At 36.8% G+C, this 23,539-nt stretch overlaps 1 protein-coding gene across 4 annotated transcripts in view; it reads left to right on the forward strand.

Annotated features, from left to right (window-relative positions):
* EXOC2 (exocyst complex component 2) overlaps window positions 1-23,539 on the forward strand; it is a 283,103-nt gene that overhangs the window by 57,159 nt on the left and 202,405 nt on the right. For all 4 annotated transcript variants that reach the window (XM_060614965.2, XM_060614961.2, XM_060614962.2 and 1 more), the window contains 3 exons: window positions 1,963-2,123; window positions 6,664-6,840; window positions 15,039-15,165. In XM_060614965.2, the coding sequence (XP_060470948.1) occupies window positions 2,006-2,123; window positions 6,664-6,840; window positions 15,039-15,165 (422 nt within the window). In that variant the 5' untranslated portion in view covers window positions 1,963-2,005. The remainder of the gene's footprint in view (window positions 1-1,962; window positions 2,124-6,663; window positions 6,841-15,038; window positions 15,166-23,539) is intronic.

Consider the following 23,539-nt stretch of genomic DNA (forward strand, 5'->3'; position numbering starts at 1 on the left):
CATCTGCCTATTTGCAGCCTTATTGCTACCTTTGGTTAAACCAGTGTCAGTTCCTGCATTAAAAGTACAATATAAATCTTGTTTTCTTTTGCCTCTTTTGAAAGTTTCAAGAGTTTTTACTCTTGGATTGATTCCTTTTCATGACATCCTATTCTTTAAGATAAAAATTTTCTCCCTCTGCAGATACTAATTTGGGGTCAAAGCTTATAATACTTTTAAAGGCCTTATTTTTGTTTTTCTTCTGTGTTTGTTTGCTAAAAATGCCATAACAAAGTCCAATAGATTGGGTAGTTAAAAAGTTGAAACAATAGAAATTTATTTTCTCATGATTCTGGAGGCTGCAAGTTAAAGGGGTCAGCAAGGTTGGTTTCATCTGAAGCCTCTCTCCTTGTCTTATAGCTAGTTGACCTCTCCCTGTGTCCTCAAATTGTCTTCTTGCATGTGTGTCTGTGTCCTAATTTCCTCTTCTTATAAGGACACCAGTCATATTGGATTAGATCCCATCTATATAAACTCATTTTACCTTTATAGCATGCTATTTTTTAGGGGACACAGTTTAGTGTATTACATTTGCCTTATCTCTGTTTTCTGTGGATTTTTTTGTTTATCTGACTTCCATCTCTCTCTTACATATTTTCCTTGACCATCTTATAGTCTTTGGCTGTCCTTGTATATTTTAGAGTCTGGGAATAGCTGGTTTGTTTAGTTTGTATATGGGCAGAGTTTGTAAGTGGATTTTCTGTTGGGTAATACGACTGCAAATAGCCCTTCTTTTTGGGGGAGAAGACCCTTACATGTCAAGATCTTTGGTCTTTTTCCCCTTTAATTTCCCCAGAGAATAATATTCAACTTATTGCAGGGTGAGCTTTCACACCTTGCTGATAGAGGTATAAGAGCAGAGAAGGAAGAGGCCTGAATATTCTCACAGTTAGGTGTGCACATTGACACTTAATCACCCTTACTGTGCCTGGTATTCCTGATTACAGGTCCTCTTCAGCTTGGCTCTTCAGAGACTAAACTTCTAATCTCCTGAGGACTGCAAGGTTGAAGGCAGATGCCAGGGTGTCTTAACTTCTCAGTATGTGAAGATATAGAAAACCTGCAATTTCTTGCTATTTTGCTCTGAACCTCCCCTTCATCTTCTGGGGCATCTGAAGCCTTGAGCAATTGAGTTCTTCAGGAGTGTATTAGTGAGGTTTTATTATGTATTGGTTGCCTACCATATGCTAGGTACTGTGCTAGGATTATCCTCTGTAACCTTAATTGTAATCTTTGAAAGGTTCTATTATGAGGTTCATTTTACATATATGAAAACAGAGGGTTTAGAACAGAATTAGTAAATTGGAGCACCAGGCTGTGAAAGCAAGTGTATTTGACCTCAGAAACTGCAATTTTACCGACTCTGCTACACTCAGAACAGTTGGCAAATTCATGCTTTTGCCAGTACGTCTACATTCTAGGTTTTGTAAAAATGTCAATATATTGATTTGATCACATTGAAAAAGAGTTGTTATACTAAGTATAATACAAAAATAAAGTGAAGTTCAGTATACCTATGGGAATATAGATGTATTTTACTATTTGTGAACATGATAATCAGAACATTTTCCTTTAACAACTTTGAGAGTAGAACAATTTCTAGCATATTTTGAGGGTTCTGCAGGTATAAGCATAGAACTAAATGGTGACATGAGGTTCTGTCATTTTATTGAAAGTTCTAGAACCAAGGGCTTAGTTGTCTATTATTTTTCTGACATTTCCCTCACAGTACTAGATACAGTGTCCTTGGTAAATTTAATGTTCATGAGATGTTGGCAGAGAAGCTAAATGACAACTAAGAAATTCAGAACTATATGTTTAAGAATTGTTTTTATGTTTTGGTACTTCGTGTCTAGCATTCTTGTATTTTTAGTCAACGCTTATTTCAGTTGTCACTTAATCCTTTTCTTTTCTTTCTAACAGATTACTTCTGTAACTAGATCTCCAATTTGCTCAACAAAGCAGAATGTCCCGATTGCGACAACCCCCCCTTGTGACAGGCATCTCTCCAAACGAAGGAATACCATGGACAAAGGTCATAATTAGAGGAGAAAACCTTGGGACTGGCCCAACTGACCTCATTGGTAAGAGCAAGAACTGTGCTGTGTTTCCATGGTAAATGCAGTTTTATAGTGGGCAGTTGAGACAAGATGATATAAAAACAACATTGTGATCTGTACAGAATGATCTGAATAAAGATTAAAGAATTATTTGGTTTTATGACTTTTCTGTTAAAATCATTATTTTATCAAATCTTGTCAAAATTGCCTATCACTAAGTCCTTCAGAAAGTTTCCCACAGGTGAGATTTTGCCTCCATTTCCTCAGTTTTGATCTCTCCTGCTTTGATTGCTCAAACAGCCTCCTAGCTATTTATGCTGTCTTTAGTTTTTCCCTCCATTATACAACTGTTTGTGTTCTTTCTCTAGTGCTCTGTGAATTATGCCTCTTCTGTTTCTTATTGCCCTTCAAATCAAATCTAAACTCTCTCTCCTTGGTACCACACTATCAGTTTGATCTCTATAGTTAAGAGTCTGTTTCTTAGTTTGCCTTTCCCTTTCCTTTTTTCCCTATCCCCATTTGTTTTGTTTCTTAAATTACACATGAGTGAAATCACATGGTATTTGTCTTTCTCTGACTGACTTATTTCACTTAGCATAATAGTCTCTAGCTCTATCCATGTCATTGCAAATGGCAAGATTGCATTATTTTTTATGGCTGAGTGATATTCTGTATATGTATATCTTCTTTATCTACTCATTAGTCGATGGACATTTGAGCTGTTTCCATAAGTTAGTTATTGTAGATGCTGCTGCTGTAAACATTGGGGGCCATCCCTTGTCTTGTCTTAATCTCCTCTAGAACTTAAAACAAATGCTCTGGGCTGCTATGTCTCAGTCTAAAGATGGAGCCTAATCATCTTTTTGAAAATGCAAATAAGTGTCATGTACAGCCAGGGTAGAGAGCTAATTATAAATATAATTGTATGGTCAGTTAGGATTATTTTCCTGTGAACTCTGAAGTGCATTCAGAGTAGAGGTGCATTCAGAATGAGGAAGGGAGAGGCTTCAGTATATGCTACTGCATGTATATGCCAATTTCCCATATAAACTTTTCTGGATTCAGACATTCTCTTGACTCTTCTTAATTTATGAGGGACCTATTGGTAAAATACTGGAGATTATGAGTTGGAACTTGTTTTTCTTGCATTATTGGTGCAGGTTGACAGATTGTTTTTTGGCCATCTGGAAAACCCTTGGAAAAGAGAAAGTAAATTGGAGCTCAGCACTATATTTAATAACTGATTTTTGTACTTCCCAGCTAACTCTTTTCACTAGTGTTATTTAAGTGTCTTATTTTATATTTTTCTCTAGCCATGGTTTTTGTTTCTCCAGTAAACAATATTTAAATTAATTATTCTTATGAAGATAGTCTTATTTAACTTTTGTCTTGGTTTTTTGACGTAGCTCATTTTAGTTTTTTCTTCATCCAAAGTAGAATAGTCCCTAGAATGCAGGCAAATAAACCATACAGATGGAGGTTGTGTCCTACATTTTAACTAGAAGCTCCCAACATGACAGTTACTAGTCTATGTAAATTTTAATCTTGCTTTAGCTTCAGGCAGTGCTGTTCTTATTTGACTAAGTGTGTATACTTTTATAAACCTCACTAGTTCAGCTTTCAACCTGCCTATGTATTGCCAAGAAACCATTTTATAAAAAAAGCAAACTTAACCTGCTAAATAATTTGAGTGTTTTTAGCTCAGATGAAGTCTACACTAGCCAAGTAAAACATTATAAAAGCAGTTTATTTGAAATTCTACAAGTTACTTAAAAAAAAGATATTATATTGTATGAAGCAGATTTCTTAGCTTGCAGTGACTTACTAAAAATGTCCTTAAGAAATTAAGAAATCTTTCTTACTATCTTATTTAACTTTTATGACATTTAAAATGATCTATTCAAATCTATGTTTAAAATTAAATGAGGATTATTAATTTTTTTTTTAGTTAAAATGCAAAGCAGATATTAAATCAGAGAAAACTTTATAGCAGCTACAACTAGATGAATAAACTTATTCTGGGTAGTTTTTTTCCAACTTGTGCTTTCATGGATATCATTCATGTTTGTTCATCTGAACATGTTTTTAGGCTTCCTGTCAGTATATTGGAAAGCTAATTCCATTTCTTAATTTTTAAAAAATATTTATTTATTTATTTATTTATTTACTTATTTACTTATTTATTTATTTAGAGTATGTGAACGTGGGAGTGGGAGAGGGGCAGACAGAGAGGGAGAGAGAGAATCCCAATGTGGGGCTGGACATGGGGCTTGAGTCCAATGTTTAACCCGGGTGCCTCTCTCATTGTTCAGTTTTTGTGTTTTTTTTTTAAATTTTTTAAATGTTTATTTTTGAGGGGGAGAGAGAGAGAGAGAGCATGAGTGGGGGAGGAGCAGAGAGAGAGGGAGGCACAGAGTCTGAAGCAGGCTCCAGGCTCTGAGCTGTCAGCGCAGTGAGATCATCATCTGAGCCAAAGTTGGACACTTACCTGACTGAGCCACCCAGGCGCCCCTCATTGCTCAGTTTTAATCATAAGGTTGTTCTTTAGCAAGGAACCTATATTAGGAATGACTTTATGTTAAATCCTGACATTTATTGTTGAGTAATTTTCCTTTCTGAAATGAGTTAATATTTAAAATGACAAGAATCTTTCTGATAGTATAAACTTTAAAAACATTAACGTATTGACCTAGAGTAATATCAAAATACCCACCATATATAACACTAAAAGTATTCAGTTTATTAATTAAAACTTTTTTCATTCATTTAAAAAATACATAGACTGATTTATGTATGCATAAAAATTATTTGAGCAAATATACACTGAAGTGTTTCACAGTGCCTATCTTTTCTTTTTTTCTTAAGTTCATTTATTTATTTTGAGAGAGTGAGCAAGCATGGGAGAAGGGGCAGAGAAAGAGGGAGAAAGAGAATCCCAAGCAGGCTTACCGCTGTCAGCACAGAGTCCAATGTGGGGCTCAAGCCCATGAACTGTGAGATCATGACCTGAGCCAAAATCAAGAGTCTGATGCTTAACCGACTGAGCCACCCAAGCTCCCTACTCAGTGCTTATCTTAAAGATGGAGAGGAATTCTAGGGGTGCTTTCAATCTCTTAGATTGTTTACATTTTTCAAAACAAAATTGATTTTCAGGAAAGATATCAAAGATGTTCCCATTTTGAAAAAATAATTTTGAATTATGAATGCATTTAAAAATGTGTAAATGCCATTACACATTTAAAGAAACCAAAAGAAAACTTAGTCCTAAAGAAGCCTTTAAATGCTATTATTAGGATTCCATACATGTATAAATCATATAGCTGTTTTAGGGAAATCTCTAAAATTCATTATTTCAATAAATGCATCTTTGAAATGTAGTTATTTTTCTCAATGGTTAGTACAACATTCCTACTAAATAGTGCTTTCATTTTAACGAAGGATGACTTGACTCCCTTCCTACATTTTTTAAACCAAATTTGGCATTAATTGAGGTGTTCCTGGTATCTGAAAAAAAATTGTATTACCAAACTTGACTGTTGAGCAGTATAAAAAGTTAAATAATGAGAAAAGAAAGTGTGAAGTGTCTGGGTCTTTACCACATACAGTTCGGTTTACTTTTTCCATAAAATTTATTACATTGTTCTCTGCTTTGCAGAATAGAAAATACAAAGAAAATAAGTTAGTAGAAGAGCTGGCAGTATGTCCATATGGTGATATATTGGTGTTCTGTCTGGGGTACATCTTCCTCACTGTAATCTTTCAGTGCCTCCATATTTGGCTACTGCCTAAATTATAATAATTTACTTGGTATCGGGCCTGAGATGCCGGGCACGAGTTGAGGTTTTGGGAGTGTTGGTTTACTATGAGAACAGAATGTAGTATAGTAATAGTATCATTAGGGAAACTCAAAGGCACCATGCACTACCTTTATAGGATGCAGATATTAAAAATGAAATAGTAATCCAGTAATTCCCAAGAACATTAACTACATTCACCTGATTTCAAGCTGTGCCTGGAATAAAATATCCTCCATGTATGCAATATATAATTTAAACACTAGGAAAAGTAAGTGCAGATTATGTTTAGGAAGATGGATAAATATATTTGTTTGTAGGGAATGATATATACATTTCTTTGTACACTGTAGAATTTTATATCAGCAACTTTGATTTCTAATAATAGTAATAATTTCCCCTTCTAAAACCTACGAACATAATTTAAGATTCTCATAAACTGAGTATATGGAATGCCTACACATAATTATTATGGTCATTTTTTTTTTAATCCCATTGGTGTTTGAAGAAACTTAAGTATTATCTAAAGAAGTCTTTGATATTAGAGATAAAAGAGTAGACAAAAATCAATAGAGACAGTATGTTTGCAAATAACATTGGGTATATTCAGTAATAGAAATAACTATTGAACAGGAAATGTTATTTCTAGATTTATTTTCTTCATGGAAAAAACCTGGTAAGACTGACAGAAGAATTGTCTTTTTATGTAACAGACATGACTAAGATCTTTGTTCTTTTGAACTTTGTTACATGCATGCTTTTATTTTCAGGTCTGACAATTTGTGGACATAATTGCCTCCTGACGGCAGAATGGATGTCTGCAAGTAAAATAGTATGCCGAGTGGGACAAGCTAAAAATGACAAAGGAGACATTATTGTCACAACCAAGTCAGGTGGCAGAGGAACCTCAACAGTGTCTTTCAAGCTACTCAAACCTGAAAAAATAGGTATCCATCTTTTATGACTTTTTTTCTAAAGAGGAAAATGAAAATACGTTTTGTCTTTTAAAATCTATAACTGGTAGATTTGTATAAAACGTTCCTATTTTCACATCTCATTAACTTAGATTATATTTATTTTGACAGGAATGGGATATTGGTTAAAATTTGCATTACTTTTGGAAACGCAGTTTAGTGAGCTAACAGTAAAACCTAAGGAGGATGGTCATGAGAGAATTATTATCCTAAATTCTTTATAAAATCTGTTTATTTAACATTTTGCTTTGCCAATTTTAGTTCCTTGATCTTGAACACAGTAATTGCATTTCTTTGTATTATGCAGTTGAGATTTGAGGTAAAATATCCTCCTGATGTGGCCAAATTAGCAATCATAGTATCTAAATAATGTTCTTGTTTCCTTCTTTTTCTCTATCCTTTGAGGCCAGGACACAATGTTGCCTGGCCAGAATGTGCCTTTAGCCCTCCAAACTAGAAATAATCTCTCTTTTTTGTATCCTATAGCACTTATTTTTTTTTTTTTTTTTTTTTTTTTTACTATTTCTGGGCTATTTTCTTTTTTTTTTTTTTTTTTAATATATGAAATTTACTGTCAAATTGGTTTCCATACAACACCCAGTGCTCATCCCAAAAGGTGCCCTCCTCAATACCCATCACCCACCCTGCCCTCCCTCCCACCCTGCCCTCCCTCCCACCCCCCATCAACCCTCAGTTTGTTCTCAGTTTTTAACAGTCTCTAATGCTTTGGCTCTCTCCCACTCTAACCTCTTTTTTTTTTTTTTTTTCCTTCCCCTCCCCCATGGGTTTCTGTTATGTTTCTCAGGATCCACATAAGAGTGAAACCATATGGTATCTGTCTTTCTCTGTATGGCTTATTTCACTTAGCATCACACTCTCCAGTTCCATCCATGTTGCTACAAAAGGCCATATTTCATTTTTTCTCATTGCCACGTAGTATTCCATTGTGTATATAAACCACAATTTCTTTATCCATTCATCAGTTGATGGACATTTAGGCTCTTTCCATAATTTGGCTATTGTTGAGAGTGCCGCTATAAACATTGGGGTACAGGTGCCCCTATGCATCAGTACTCCTGTATCCCTTGGATAAATTCCTAGCAGTGCTATTGCTGGGTCATAGGGTAGGTCTATTTTTAATTTTCTGAGGAACCTCCACACTGCTTTCCAGAGCGGCTGCACCAATTTGCATTCCCACCAACAGTGCAAGAGGGTTCCTGTTTCTCCACATCCTCTCCAGCATCTATAGTCTCCTGATTTCTTCATTTTGGCCACTCTGACTGGCGTGAGGTGGTATCTGAGTGTGGTTTTGATTTGTATTTCCCTGATAAGGAGCGACGTTGAACATCTTTTCATGTGCCTGTTGGCCATCCGGATGTCTTCTTTAGAGAAGTGTCTATTCATGTTTTCTGCCCATTTCTTCACTGGGTTATTTGTTTTTCGGGTGTGGAGTTTGATGAGCTCTTTATAGATTTTGGATACTAGCCCTTTGTCCGATGTGTCATTTGCAAATATCTTTTCCCATTCCGTTGGTTGCCTTTTAGTTTTGTTGGTTGTTTCCTTTGCTGTGCAGAAGCTTTTTATCTTCATAAGGTCCCAGTAATTCACTTTTGCTTTTAATTCCCTTGCCTTTGGGGATGTGCCGAGTAAGAGATTGCTACGGCTGAGGTCAGAGAGGTCTTTTCCTGCTTTCTCCTCTAAGGTTTTGATGGTTTCCTGTCTCACATTCAGGTCCTTTATCCATTTTGAGTTTATTTTTGTGAATGGTGTGAGAAAGTGGTCTAGTTTCAACCTTCTGCATGTTGCTGTCCAGTTCTCCCAGCACCATTTGTTAAAGAGACTGTCTTTTTTCCATTGGATGTTCTTTCCTGCTTTGTCAAAGATGAGTTGGCCATACGTTTGTGGGTCTAGTTCTGGGGTTTCTATTCTATTCCATTGGTCTATGTGTCTGTTTTTATGCCAATACCATGCTGTCTTGATGATGACAGCTTTGTAGTAGAGGCTAAAGTCTGGGATTGTGATGCCTCCTGCTTTGGTCTTCTTCTTCAAAATTACTTTGGCTATTCGGGGCCTTTTGTGGTTCCATATGAATTTTAGGATTGCTTGTTCTAGTTTCGAGAAGAATGCTGGTGCAATTTTGATTGGGATTGGATTGAATGTGTAGATAGCTTTGGGTAGTATTGACATTTTGACAATATTTATTCTTCCAATCCATGAGCAGGGAATGTCTTTCCATTTCTTGATATCTTCTTCAATTACCTGCATAAGCTTTCTATAGTTTTCAGCATACAGATCTTTTACATCTTTGGTTAGATTTATTCCTAGGTATTTTATGCTTCTTGGTGCAATTGTGAATGGGATCAGTTTCTTCATTTGTCTTTCTGTTGCTTCATTGTTAGTGTATAAGAATGCAACTGATTTCTGCACGTTGATTTTGTATCCTGCAACTTTGCTGAATTCATGTATCAGTTCTAGCAGACTTTTGGTGGAGTCTATCAGATTTTCCATGTATAATATCATGTCATCTGCAAAAAGCGAAAGCTTGACTTCATCTTTGCCAATTTTGATGCCTTTGATTTCCTTTTGTTGTCTGATTGCTGATGCTAGAACTTCCAGCACTATATTAAACAGCAGCGGTGACAGTGGGCATCCCTGTCGTGTTCCTGATCTCAGGGAAAAAGCTCTCAGTTTTTCCCCGTTGAGGATGATGTTAGCTGTGGGCTTTTCATAAATGGCCTTTATGATCTTTAAGTATGTTCCTTCTATCCCGACTTTCTCAAGGGTTTTTATTAAGAAAGGGTGCTGGATTTTGTCAAAGGCCTTTTCTGCATCGATTGACAGGATCATATGGTTCTTCTCTTTTTTTTTGTTAATGTGATGTATCACGTTGATCGATTTGCGAATGTTGAACCAGCCCTGCATCCCAGGAATGAATCCCACTTGATCATGGTGAATAATTCTTTTTATATGCTGTTGAATTCGATTTGCTAGTATCTTATTAAGAATTTTTGCATCCATATTCATCAGGGATATTGGCCTGTAGTTCTCTTTTTTTACTGGGTCTCTGTCTGGTTTAGGAATCAAAGTAATACTGGCTTCATAGAATGAGTCTGGAAGTTTTCCTTCCCTTTCTATTTCTTGGAATAGCTTGAGAAGGATAGGTATTATCTCTGCTTTAAATGTCTGGTAGAACTCCCCTGGGAAGCCATCTGGTCCTGGACTCTTATTTGTTGGGAGATTTTTGATAACCGATTCAATTTCTTCGCTGGTTATGGGTCTGTTCAAGCTTTCTATTTCCTCCTGATTGAGTTTTGGAAGAGTGTGGGTGTTTAGAAATTTGTCCATTTCTTCCAGGTTGTCCAATTTGCTGGCATATAATTTTTCATAGTATTCCCTGATAATTGTTTGTATCTCTGAGGGATTGGTTGTAATCATTCCATTTTCATTCATGATTTTATCTATTTGGGTCATCTCCCTTTTCTTTTTGAGAAGCCTGGCTAGAGGTTTGTCAATTTTGTTTATTTTTTCAAAAAACCAACTCTTGGTTTCGTTGATCTGCTCTACAGTTTTTTTAGATTCTATATTGTTTATTTCTGCTCTGATCTTTATTATTTCTCTTCTTCTGCTGGGTTTAGGCTGCCTTTGCTGTTCTGCTTCTATTTCCTTTAGGTGTGCTGTTAGATTTTGTATTTGGGATTTTTCTTGTTTCTTGAGATAGGCCTGGATTGCAATGTATTTTCCTCTCAGGACTGCCTTCGCTGCATCCCAAAGCGTTTGGATTGTTGTATTTTCATTTTCGTTTGTTTCCATATATGTTTTAATTTCTTCTCTAATTGCCTGGTTGACCCACTCATTCGTTAGTAGGGTGTTCTTTAACCTCCATGCTTTTGGAGGTTTTCCAGACTTTTTCCTGTGGTTGATTTCAAGCTTCATAGCATTGTGGTCTGAAAGTATGCATGGTATGATTTCAATTCTTGTAAACTTATGAAGGGCTGTTTTGTGACCCAGTATGCGATCTATCTTGGAGAAGGTTCCATGTGCACTCGAGAAGAAAGTATATTCTGTTGCTTTGGGATGCAGAGTTCTAAATATATCTGTCAAGTCCATCTGATCCAATGTATCATTCAGGGCCCTTGTTTCTTTATTGACTGTGTGTCTAGATGATCTATCCATTTCTGTAAGTGGGGTGTTAAAGTCCCCTGCAATGACCACATTCTTATCAATAAGGTTGCTTATGTTTATGAGTAATTGTTTTATATATCTGGGGGCTCGGGTATTTGGCGCATAGACATTTATAATAGTTAGCTCTTCCTGGTGGATAGACCCTGTGATTATTATATAATGCCCTTCTTCATCTCTTGTGACAGCCTTTAATTTAAAGTCTAGTTTGTCTGATATAAGTATGGCTACTCCAGCTTTCTTTTGGCTTCCAGGAGCATGATAAATAGTTCTCCATCCCCTCACTCTCAATCTAAAGGTGTCCTCAGATCTAAAATGAGTCTCTTGTAGACAGCAAATAGATGGGTCTTGTTTTTTTATCCATTCTGATACCCTATGTCTTTTGGTTGGCGCATTTAATCCATTTACATTCAGTGTTATTATAGAAAGATATGGGTTTAGAGTCATTGTGATGTCTGTATGTTTTATGCTTGTAGTGATGTCTCTGGTACTTTGTCTCACAGGATCCCCCTTAGGATCTCTTGTAGGGCTGGTTTCGTGGTGACAAATTCCTTCAGTTTTTGTTTGTTTGGGAAGACCTTTATCTCTCCTTCTATTCTAAATGACAGACTTGCTGGATAAAGGATTCTCGGCTGCATATTTTTTCTGTTTAGCACACTGTAGATATCGTGCCAAGCCTTTCTGGCCTGCCAAGTTTCAAAGGAGAGATCAGTCACGAGTCTTATAGGTCTCCCTTTATATGTGAGGGCACGTTTATCCCTTGCTGCTTTCAGAATTTTCTCTTTATCCTTGTATTTTGCCAGTTTCACTATGATATGTCGTGCAGAAGATCGATTCAAGTTACGTCTGAAGGGAGTTCTCTGTGCCTCTTGGATTTCAATGCCTTTTTCCTTCCCCAGTTCAGGGAAGTTCTCAGCTATAATTTGTTCAAGTACCCCTTCAGCACCCTTCCCTCTCTCTTCCTCCTCTGGGATACCAATTATGCGTATATTATTTTTTTTTAGTGTATCACTTAGTTCTCTAATTTTCCCCTCATACTCCTGGATTTTTTTATCTCTCTTTCTCTCAGCTTCCTCTTTCTCCATAACTTTATCTTCTAGTTCACCTATTCTCTCCTCTGCCTCTTCAAGCCGAGCCATCGTGGATTCCATTTTGTTTTGCAATTCGTTTAAAGCGTTTTTCAACTCCTCGTGACTGTTCCTTAGTCCCTCGATCTTTGTGGCAAGAGATTCTCTGCTGTCCTGTATACTGTTTTCAAGCCCAGCGATTAATTTTATGACTATTATTCTAAATTCACTTTCTGTTATATTATTTAAATCCTTTTTGATCAGTTCATTAGCTGTTGTTATTTCCTGGAGATTCTTCTGAGGGGAATTCTTCCGTTTGGTCATTTTGGAGAGTCCCTGGCGTGGTGAGGACCTGCAGTGCACTTCCCCTGTGCTGTGGTGTATAACTGGAGTTAGTGGGCGGGGCCGCAGTCCGACCCGATGTCTGCCCCCAGCGCACTGCTGGGGCCACAGTCAGACTGGTGTGTGCCTTCTCTTCCCCTCTCCTAGGGGCGGGATTCACTGTGGGGTGGCGTGTCCCGTCTGGGCTACTTGCACACTGCCAGGCTTGTGTTGCTGGGGATCTGGCGTATTAGCTGGGGTGGGTAGGCAAGGTGCACGGGGGCTGGAGGGGCAGGCTTAGCTCGCTTCTCCTTAGGTGATCCACTTCAGGAGGGGCCCTGTGGCAGCGGGAGGGAGTCAGATCCGCTGCCGCTGCCGGAGGTTTGGCTCCGCAGAAGCACAGAGTTGGGTGTTTGCGCGGAGCGAGCAAGTTCCCTGGCAGGAACTGGTTCCCTTTGGGATTTTGGCTGGGGGATGGGCGGGGGAGATGGCGCTGGCGCCTTTGTTCCCCGCCAAGCTGAGCTCTGCCGTCCGGGGGCTCAGCAGCTCTCCCTCCCTTTGTCCTCCAGCCTTCCCGCTTTCCGAGCAGAGCTGTTAACTTATGACCTCCCAGACGCTAAGTCGCGCTTGCTTTCGGAACACAGTCCGTCCGGCCCCTCGGCTTTTGCCAGCCAGACTCGGGGGCTCTGCTTGGCCGGCGAGCCGCCCCTCCGCCCCGGCTCCCTCCCGCCAGTCCGTGGAGCGCGCACCGCCTCGCCGCCCTTCCTACCCTCTTCCGTGGGCCTCTAGTCTGCGCTTGACTCCGGAGACTCCCTTCTGCTAATCCTCTGGCGGTTTTCTGGGTTCTTTAGGCAGGTGTAGGTGGAATCTAAGTGATCGGCAGGACGCGCTGTGAGCCCCGCGTCCTCCTACGCCGCCATCTTCCGGAACCTCCTATAGTACTTTATATGTTACTTTTTATGAACTTAACACTTGCTTCCTCAAATTGGTCTGAGGAGTCACTCTGAATACAAACCTGCGCTCTAGCACTACAAGCTGTGGAACTTGAATGCTTAGGTTTTTTTGTGGGTAAAAGTGGAACAACAGTATTACCTACCTCACAGGATTAAATGAGTTAGAGCATGTATTGTATAGTGCTTAGTATAGACCCTTACCCTAAGTAAGTGTTTAATTAATCACTTTAAATTATTCTTCTCATAGTTATTTCTGTGTATGGCCATCTCGCCTACTAAAATTAGGATAGTGTCAGATTCATCTTTCTGGTCTTGCAATGTCTTGTACATGGTCTGTACTTGATAAACATTTATTTAAAGTAGGGCTATCACAGGCTTAATTAAGCCCAGGTCACATATCTCTCTTAAACTGAAAAGTAAATAATTTTGCAAATTGTTTTTGTTCTCTATCATAAAACATAGAGCTTTTCTACAGCATTATCTTCCTTATATTCCTGGATTTTTTTTCCATAAATAAAAACTTAGATAAGGAATTTAAGGGAGAATTAAAAAAAATATATATATATACACACACACACACACACATATATACATATATACACACATATTTATACATGTATATACACACATGTGCACACATATGTGTCTGCATACGTTGTACATATATAATATTCCTGTTTTTATTTACTCATTTTTATTTAACGTCAAAAATTAAAAATTAAAGCAGGAACTTGTTATCAGTTTTCTGGAGGAACTTAAAACATTTTGGCAGAACCCAGCAATGTCTTATATTTATACAACAGATAAAGACAACTTAATCGAAAGTTTTAACTTTATTCTAAAACATCCTGCCCAGGACCTGGCACAGTATAGGTTCAGTAAAGGCTTATCAGACTGAACTCAGGAGTATCTAGACTTGAGCATAACTTCTAACAAAGCCTCTTGTTGCATTCTGTCAGAACTGTGGGTACTAAAAGAATTAGTTGGTTCACAAAGGTTCATACAGCTAGAAGTTGCCTGGGATCAAATACCTTCCATGAAGCCTTCACAGCCTCAAGCCACCCATTGGCCCTTTGCCCATTTTCTGTTTCAACCCACATTCAGAAGTGGTAAGCCTGTTAGTCCTATGCCAAAGTGAATGTCAAGAATCTGGTCACATAAAAGAGAGTACCATTTTCAGAGATTACATTTTGTTCACAGTGTCTGTCCATTTTTCCTGAATATCCTAGTCATTTCCATTACTCAAGCCATGCATTTCTTGGAAAGTGTTTGACTGATATCTTTATATAAAGAATTGTTGGATATTTTTTTGAATTAGCCAACTTAATTATACTGTTTATTTTTTATAAAATACATTTGTTTGAGCAGAACTTTTTCTCAGAGGCTTAGCTTGTCTTCTGTGTTGAATAATGTACAATGTAACCATGAAGCAAGAGATATTATTTTTGCCATTTGATAGATTTTTAGTGTTTTTAATCAAGCCACAAGCCATTAAAAAAAGAAGACACCCAAAAAACAAACAGAGCTTTTGTGCTGTCAAATCTCTCAAAAATTACCTTAGTGTGCATTTTGTTTTAGGTCTTTAAAAAGTGAAGCAATAGCGAAAGACTTAACCTGTGTCTTATTAAGGATGTGCTCCTCATTTTGGTAGGTATTTTGGATCAGTCTGCTGTGTGGGTTGATGAAATGAATTATTATGATATGCGTACTGACAGGAATAAAGGAATTCCTCCCTTGTCTCTGCGTCCTGCTAATCCACTTGGCATTGACATTGAAAAGTGAGTACCATCTTGCCTTCAGTTTTCTTTATTGCTGAAAACTTTTATATACTTAAGAGTGAAGAGAGTGACACTCCAGAAATATCCAGGCAAGCACAGTTGAAGACATCTCTGTTGTTGGGAGACAAGTTGTATTTCTGAAGCCTTGTCAGGTTTGCTGCTTGTGAGTGTTCCAGTTAGTTAAAACTTTTGGTGAAAACTACCTACCTCTTTTAGTTTTTTGAATTTACACTTTGTGAAGAAGAAAAGTATCTTGAAATATTTAATAACTAATACTTTTAATGATAGGAAAATGTGTTATCTGGGGTTTGTGAGTTTAAATATTTAGATGGCACTTGAAATCAAAGTAGAATTTTCTGGGGTGCCTAGGTGGCTCAGTTGGTTGAGCCTCAGACTTTGGCTCTTGGCTTGTGAATTTGAGGCCGCGTGGGGCTCTGTGCTGACAGCTCAGAGCCTGGAGCCTGCTTCAGATTCTGTGTCTCCCTCTGTCTCTGCCCCTGCCCCACTCATGCTCTGTCTCTCTCTTTCTCTATAAAAAATAAATAAACATTAATTTTTTTTTTTCAAAACAATTTTCCAAGTGCTTGATGTTTTGTGGAAATATTTTAGAATAATTAGGCCCAGTGTAGTTTTTTATTTTGTTTACGATCCCTGCCTGTAAGTCGTACTTAATCCAGACTTACTTGATCAGTATTGTGACAGGTAAATGATATTTTTCAAGATGTTATCGAATCTGTAATTTTCTATTCTTAATTGCTAGGACAATGTTTAGTAACTTTTATAATTAGTACCTTTATCCTTACATCTTACTTAATCAGTTCATCTAACACATCAATCGTGTCTAATTTATTTTCTAGCCTTGATGGTTCTGCTCATGAAGTTATATACTGAGTGTTGCTCTGTAAACACTTACTGAGGGTGACAAGTTAGTTCTATTAACACTTTAACCATAGCTTTAAGTTTTTCTAAGAATTGGGAAAATTCTCTGCTTAATCTTTATATATTTAACCTTCAAGCCTACACTTGAAGACCATTAGTAATTCAAATAGTAAGCTGCTTTTTCACCTAGTGAGGTTTTTACCTCTGGCTAAGAGGAAGGGAGCAAGTGTTTGTCTTGGAATTTACGATGTGTTGAGAAGTCCTCGGGTTTAGCAGCTTTTAGTGAGCTTGGACTGTCCTAGGTCACATCTTTGAAGCTCTTTGGCAGTATGGGTCATTCTGGAGCTGTTTTAAGGATTTCAGTGCTCTATAAAGAGTTTGAGGATCAAGAAAGTCTAGAAAAGAATGGTAATTACTAGCTATTTAGTTGAGCACAGTTTCAAGCATGAATAGACTTTACAGTTGATACTAAGCCTTTTAATAGGTTGGTTCAATACCCTTGAAAGCCAGCTTCTTTCCAAGTCCTGCCACAAAAGAAGTGTAGAGCAGGAGGTCCTATATGATTGTTCTTTCGTGAGGAAAATACAGTTTAGGAGTATTGTATGAATTTTGTATGAGCTTGAGACAAAACTTTCAAAGTTAGGATTAAATTGAATGTTTACTATCATAAAATAGATTTTCTTAATTTTCAGTTTGGCATATAACCCACCCCTTCTATGACTTTTTTACCTTCCTAGGCCCTTCCACCTTTTGACCGCCTTTATTATTCCTGTTATTGCTGCTACCCACAAAGGAGTTAGGCTTAAAATCTCTCTAATAGCACTTTTTCATAATACGGGTCAGGATTATTCTTTGCTAACATTGGTAACAGTAGCCAGGAATAATGGCACTTAAAGTTCTTGGCTCTTTAAAAGTTCTTTTTTTCTTTTCTGAGAGGTAATCTAATTTAGTCTAGAGCCAAATTCAGTTTGAATCATAGCTCTACTGCTTACTAGAAGTATGACTTAACTACTCTGACTCAGTTTCCTTAGGTAGAACATGCCGTACCTGTGTCATGGGGTGGTTGTGAAGATTCAGTGAGTGAGTGCTTTAGAAGAGTGTCTCTCATAGCAAGTGCTTAAAAAATGTTTGTCATCATTACAAGGATTCAGTGCTCTTCTTGTATAATACACTGTTCCTGGCTTTGCTCTGTCACTTAGGAGGAGAATTTCTTTTTAATGACTATTAAGATTTTGGGGTAATAAATTGTATTAAAATCTTAAAATAGCATTATGTACATTAATTTAAGAAGTGTTTAAATGGGGATAAAATTAACAGTAATACTTCTTTCAAGCTCTTAAGTTTCAAATAATAATTTGCTCAGCCATGGGATAATTAAAGAGTAGCCTTTTGAAAAGGTAAAATCATGACTGTCCTACAAATATAAAATGAACACATTTTAAGAGCATTATTTCACTCATTAATTAATGGGAAAACGAGTAAAATGTTAAAACCAGTTCAGGGGGAATTCCAGAGGGTAGACATAATAGGCAATGAGGAATGCTAACAGATGCAGATGGGGCACTTATACTGCATGGTAATTAGTTACATCTTTACCTGATAGGTATTCCTGGTTGCCATCAGCCCTCTACAGTTTAACTTCTGTGTTTCTAACAGAGTTGCAAAATAGGGACAAAGGCATAGATCCCTATAAGAATCAGAAAATACTGGGAAGGTCCTCCAGACAGTGAAAGGATACCCAATAATCCTTTTGCTTATTTAAAGTCTTTTGAAAATTTTCCAGTAAAGAAAATGAAAGGTGAAAGTAGGAAGAGTTATAGACAACAAGAGAAGAGAATGTTTTTGGCTAGACATGCTTTTTCAGGTTCCTTTTTTATTTTTTAAAGGTACTGCCAGGAAAACCGCATTTATTTTATTGAATTCTCTAACCTCAGATAGAAATCTTATTTTAGAAAAAGAGAAAAGGAAAGGAAAAGCAGATGTTAAAATATTGATGGATTTTATTTCCCTGACTCAATATTTTTTAGATAAAAGTTTTGCTGTCTGTAGAGAAGGATGTACTTTCAGGTTAGAATCCGTAAGAGCATTTCCGTACTGGTTTTTATTTCTGTATATTAATGTCATTTGGGGGATTCTTTTATTTAAAAGGTTGGAAGAGGATCTACTTTTAATTTTTTAAAAAACTTCGTTAGAGAACGAACACCAGGATTTTAATTATTACCTGCTTGTTGAAATATATTAATTGAGAAAGTTTGAATTATGTTATAAAATACTGTGGTCCTGATGAATTATCAGATTAAAGTGGTCAGGTCACTTTGGAAGATGAATCAGTTGCTGGTAATTGCATTGTGAATGTTTATGAAATTCTCTTCAGCTGACAGTCAAATGTGCAACGTGGAACAGTGGGGTGTCCTGTAGTGTTGTGGCCAGTTCATCTGAATTTGAAAAAGCGAGTGAGAGTAGCAGAATATAGTTTTCTGGTTGCTCTTTGGTGTGAGTCAGAGTTTAATAAACATTTTATTGTTGTGCTCAGCATGCATCCTGTTGTCTTTCAGCTATGGGTTTAACAACTGGCATTTATTGGCTTCATTTGCCTCCTTAAGTCCTTCATATTCCTAAATTTTTTACTGATGTTTTGCACAGATGGTGCCTTGATATTTATAAAAATGTTACCAATTGCTTCAAAAAAGATAACTTCACCTTGAACTGACACTAGGATTTAGTTGTAAAAAGTGTATATTTCTGATTTGTTATATTGATTGTCACAGATGTATGTGTTCTTTGCACAGCTTAAATTGTAATGGAGACAAATCATTTAAATTGAAAGAGAAGGCAAAACAGGTTCATGTTAAGTAAAAGCCCTCACTGGGTTATATTTCTTAAAATAAATATTTGTCTAATGGAATATTTATAAGTAATGTTTTTGGACATTGTACATATATGGGAGTGAGGACATGAAAATGAAACTTTGCCCTTGTTTTTATATGGTCTACAACTTTTTTGTGAAATAGTTACATAAGAAAGGCTATCTAGAGTAGTCATTTGATGTGCCATTTACCTGTTTTATTTCCATGTGGATTTTAGGGCATTGCAGATCTGATTTTCTTCTCATCAATTAGGTTTTTCAGTAGAAAGAAAAGGTGACCAGTTTTCCCAGTAGATTTAGAAACCAGAGACAGGTGGAAAAATAATTCTTAGTATGAGTGTAGAAGAGAAAAGCCTTGGATAAATTTGTCTTTTAGAAATTTTATAAAACAGGTTGTGGGCTGTGATACAGTGCCTAAGTTCAGAACCTGTCATGCCCTATCCCCCAAAATAAGAAAGAAAGAAAAAAACAACAACAGCACACATGCAACCAAAAACAAGCTCATAATATTTAATACACCAAAGTGAAAATAGTGATGCTAAAAATTGAAAGCCAAAAGAATTGAGTATAATATACACACACTCAAAAGAACTATATAAGCTTACTTTTACTGTGTTAGCCTCCCTGCCTTTCATCTTTCCATCTGCCAAATCAAGAAAACATGTTCTCTTTAATGCAAACACAGAGTAACACAAATGTAACCAGGCCTCACTCTATGTGAGGTGGTTAGAATTTTTCTCAAAATGATTTTGTTTTGCTTGCTTAAGGGTCATTACTGCAGATTAAGGGTCATTACTGCAGATTGTTCTCATACTTGAAAGCAAATTCTGATATGTTAAAAACATTCCTGTTAGTTTTAAATCTGACCAGTGACTCTATATACCTGGATCTTCCCATGGCATGAGCTAAATCTTTTCAGAAGATTTAAATCTGAGCTTACACTGCCATCTGATGGAAAGTGTATATTTTAGGGGTGGCAAGAGTTGTCAGCTACTGAAATTGTTTTGATTCATGAACTTGCTTAGTAGAATATGTGTTGCTTTCACTGTCCCAACTATGGTAGTAGATTTAAAGTGTAAATTTAGTTTAAATTACTCAGAATATACCTTGCTTTTACTGACTTGTTAAGCCATCACTTCACTTGGTGGGCCTTATCCTAAAATCTGGTTATTGTGAACAAACACTTAAGTTTTAACTTTCTTACTTTGTCAGCACCATTGACACAGTGCTTCTTCCTCTCCTAATACTGTTATAAAGACCATTAATAATTCTCTGTATTCTAAAACAGTGCTGCCTTCACTCTCCTTAAATTTCTATCTTTCTAGATATGTAGTTGTGGTTTTATTTTATGCCTCAGAGTCACTGGTTCTTTATTTGACAATAGAAGTACCAGGTTCAAATCTCAACTATTTACATGCAATGTCTCTGAGGCTGTTTCCTCACTGTAATATGGGAATATGTTGTTATGACAGTATGTTGTTATGACAATCAAATAAAATGATACTTATGAAAATAGTCTGTGAAATACAAAGAACTAAATAAAAAGAATAACAATAACAGCAAATAACATTTTTGAAAATTTATTGTGTGTTAAAACTGCTAAGCCTTTCAAATGCATTATCTATTTTAATTCTCAAAACATTCCTGGGAGGAAGATATTATGATCCTAGTTACCCAGTAACTGGGACCTTAGAGTAAATAACTTCTCGAAGGTTATACAGACAAATCTAGCAAACTTCCGAGATTGAACCTAGAGCCTGAGCTCTTAACCACTACTTATTATTATTGCCTCCCACTTATATAATGCTATGAGCCATCTCTGCTTTTTTGTAGATATGTTCCCTAGGCATTGTCATTCATTGTGTTTTTTCCAGATCTTCTATTGCATGTTCATTTTGAGGTATTTGTGTAAAGCATATGTTAGGCATATATTTTAGGATCATATACTGACTCAGGATGCATTCAGCTATAAGTAACAGAAAATGAAAATTAAGCTTAAACAAAAAAAAATATTTATTTTCTCATAATATACTGAGTCCAGAGATGGTGGACTCCATTGTTGGTTGAGTCAGTGACCTAGTAATGTCACCCAGATGTAAGGAATGTTGGTGTGCTATTCTGTGGTCCTTACCATAACACTTTTTTTCTTTGTAATTGTCAAGTGGCTAAAGCAATTTCTGCTATTGAAGCAATAATAACACACAGTAAGTAATAATATAAAAATCTAATATGGAAGCCATAATACACAATAATTAATAAAACACAATAATGTCTAGAGGCAGAAGGACCCTATTTCTTCTTTATTCTCCTTCTTAAAGTTTGGAGACCTTTCCCAGAAATATTCAAGTAGATCTTCCTCAGACATCACTGGTCAAAACAAGATCACTCAGTAGATAGCAAGAGAAATATGATAACCATGATTTGCTTAGGATAATTGATATTTATGATTGCGCTGGTGTGTGGGATTGTTTGGTCTGAGGGTGGAGAATGCATGTTGGATCACTACCCAAAATTAGACTTAATTGTGTGATTTGGGGCAAATTATTTGACCTCTCTCTTAGAATTTTGTCATCTTTGATATTATAATTTCTTATTCTTATAATTCTGATTCTTAGGGTAGGTCTCAATACTCTTCTTCCTATTTAAATTTATATAGTAACATTGGTAAATGAGTTTTAATGTCTTCAGTACGAAATCACTGTAAAGTAAACTCAGTCTTAAGGGTGATTATGAGGAGATAGTATTTTGACCAAAAGATCCAATACTTTTCAAACTCTGACTCATTTAGGTGCCTGAAGAAGCTATGTGAATGAGAAATAATAGTATAGTACATGAGAAATGAGATACTAGTAGGTAGATTAATGCTTCATATCTCAGCATAGAATTCTCTAGTAGAAGCACATAGCCTACATAGTAGAGGCTAGTAGCACATAGTTCCAAATATCCGAAGTGCCTCCTTACCACTTATACTAATTCCAAAGCTCCATTTCAAGATCTGCCCTCTCTTCCACTCACCCTTGCCCTTCCAGTGGCATGATGTGCCTATGATTGAGGAGATGAGGGTGCAAAGCCTGTGGAAGCCTGGCCATGTCCCATGTGCTTTTCTTTATCACCAAAAAACTCCGCTATTAATAATGTGGCCAGGCCCATTTCTGCTCCCTCTTGAGGAGGAGGGAGATATGGAGGTGTCCTGGAGTAGGAGAGTTTCTTAATGGTTCACCTCCTAGAGCCTTACCAGACATGAGTCTTTTATCTTGTGATAAGACAAGTTTATTTATATTTGTTGAAATAACAGTTTAGTACAGTGTAAATGACACGTTTCTAAAATGTCAGAATTAGGGGCTCCTGTGTGGCTCAGTCAGTTGAGCGCCCGACTGCGACTCAGGTCATGATCTCACAGTTCACGATTTCGAGCCCCACATCAGGCTCTATGCTGACAGCTTGGAGCCTGGAGCCTGCTTCGGATCTGCCCTCTCTCTCTGCCCCTCCCCCATTCTTGCTCTGTCTCTCCCCCCAAAAATAAAACACCAAAAAATATTGAAGTGTAAGAATTAGATGAATTTTAAATATGGGAAGTTGTAGATAGCTGCATATTTACATCGTTCAGTATCACCAGTTTAAGCATTTTAACTGTTTAGGATGTGACCTTTTTCATATGTGCTGTGTGTATCCAAGGTTGTTTTTTCTTTTCTTTTTTTTTTTTTACACATCATCAGCTTTATTGAGGCATAACTGATAGATAAATTTGTAAGATATTTAAAGTGTACATCTTGATGAGTTTATAAACGTATACATTGTGAAAGGATTTCCACCATCAAGGTAACTAACATCCAACCCCTCACATATGTTTTCTTTAGCTTTTGCGTGTGTGTGTGTGTGTGTGTGCATGTGTGTGTGCATGTGTGTGTGCGCATAAACGTATACATTGTGAAAGGATTTCCACCATCAAGGTAACTAACATCCAACCCCTCACATATGTTTTCTTTAGCTTTTGCGTGTGTGTGTGTGTGTGTGTGCATGTGTGTGTGCATGTGTGTGTGCGCATGCGCCTCTAGACATTATTTTGTTTTATTAGTTATAAGTGGCTGGTGCAGCCACTCTGGAAAACAGTATGGAGATTCCTCAAAAATTAGAAATAGTACTACCGTTATGACCCAGAAATTCTGCTTCTAAGTGTGTATCCAAAGAAAATGAAACAGGATATTGAGATATTTGCACTCCCATGTTCATTGCAGCATTATTCACGATAGCCAAGGTATGGAAGCAACCTAACTTCATTAATGGATGAATGGATGAAAAAGTTGTATATATGTACAGTAGAATATTATTCAACCACGAGAAAGAAGGATATCCTGTCATTTACAACAACATGAATGGACCTTGATTTCATTATACCACACAGAGAAAGACAAATAACAGTTTTTCTTTCTTTTTTTTTTTTTAAACTATGTTAAGCGTGATTTAATGTCAAACCCATGGGAACTATGTAGTCTCAGCCATTTCACCAATACATACAACTGCTGTATTTTTTGGATTTGTGTCTGCATTTTTTTTATCCTTTTTTGATGTTAATCCCTCTTCACACTTCTGCTCTGATTATGGGTAGGGAACCCATGCAACCATAATAAA

This window comes from Panthera onca, chromosome B2 (assembly GCF_046562875.1).
Source record: "Panthera onca isolate mPanOnc1 chromosome B2, mPanOnc1 haplotype 2, whole genome shotgun sequence".
NCBI lineage: Eukaryota > Metazoa > Chordata > Mammalia > Carnivora > Felidae > Panthera > Panthera onca.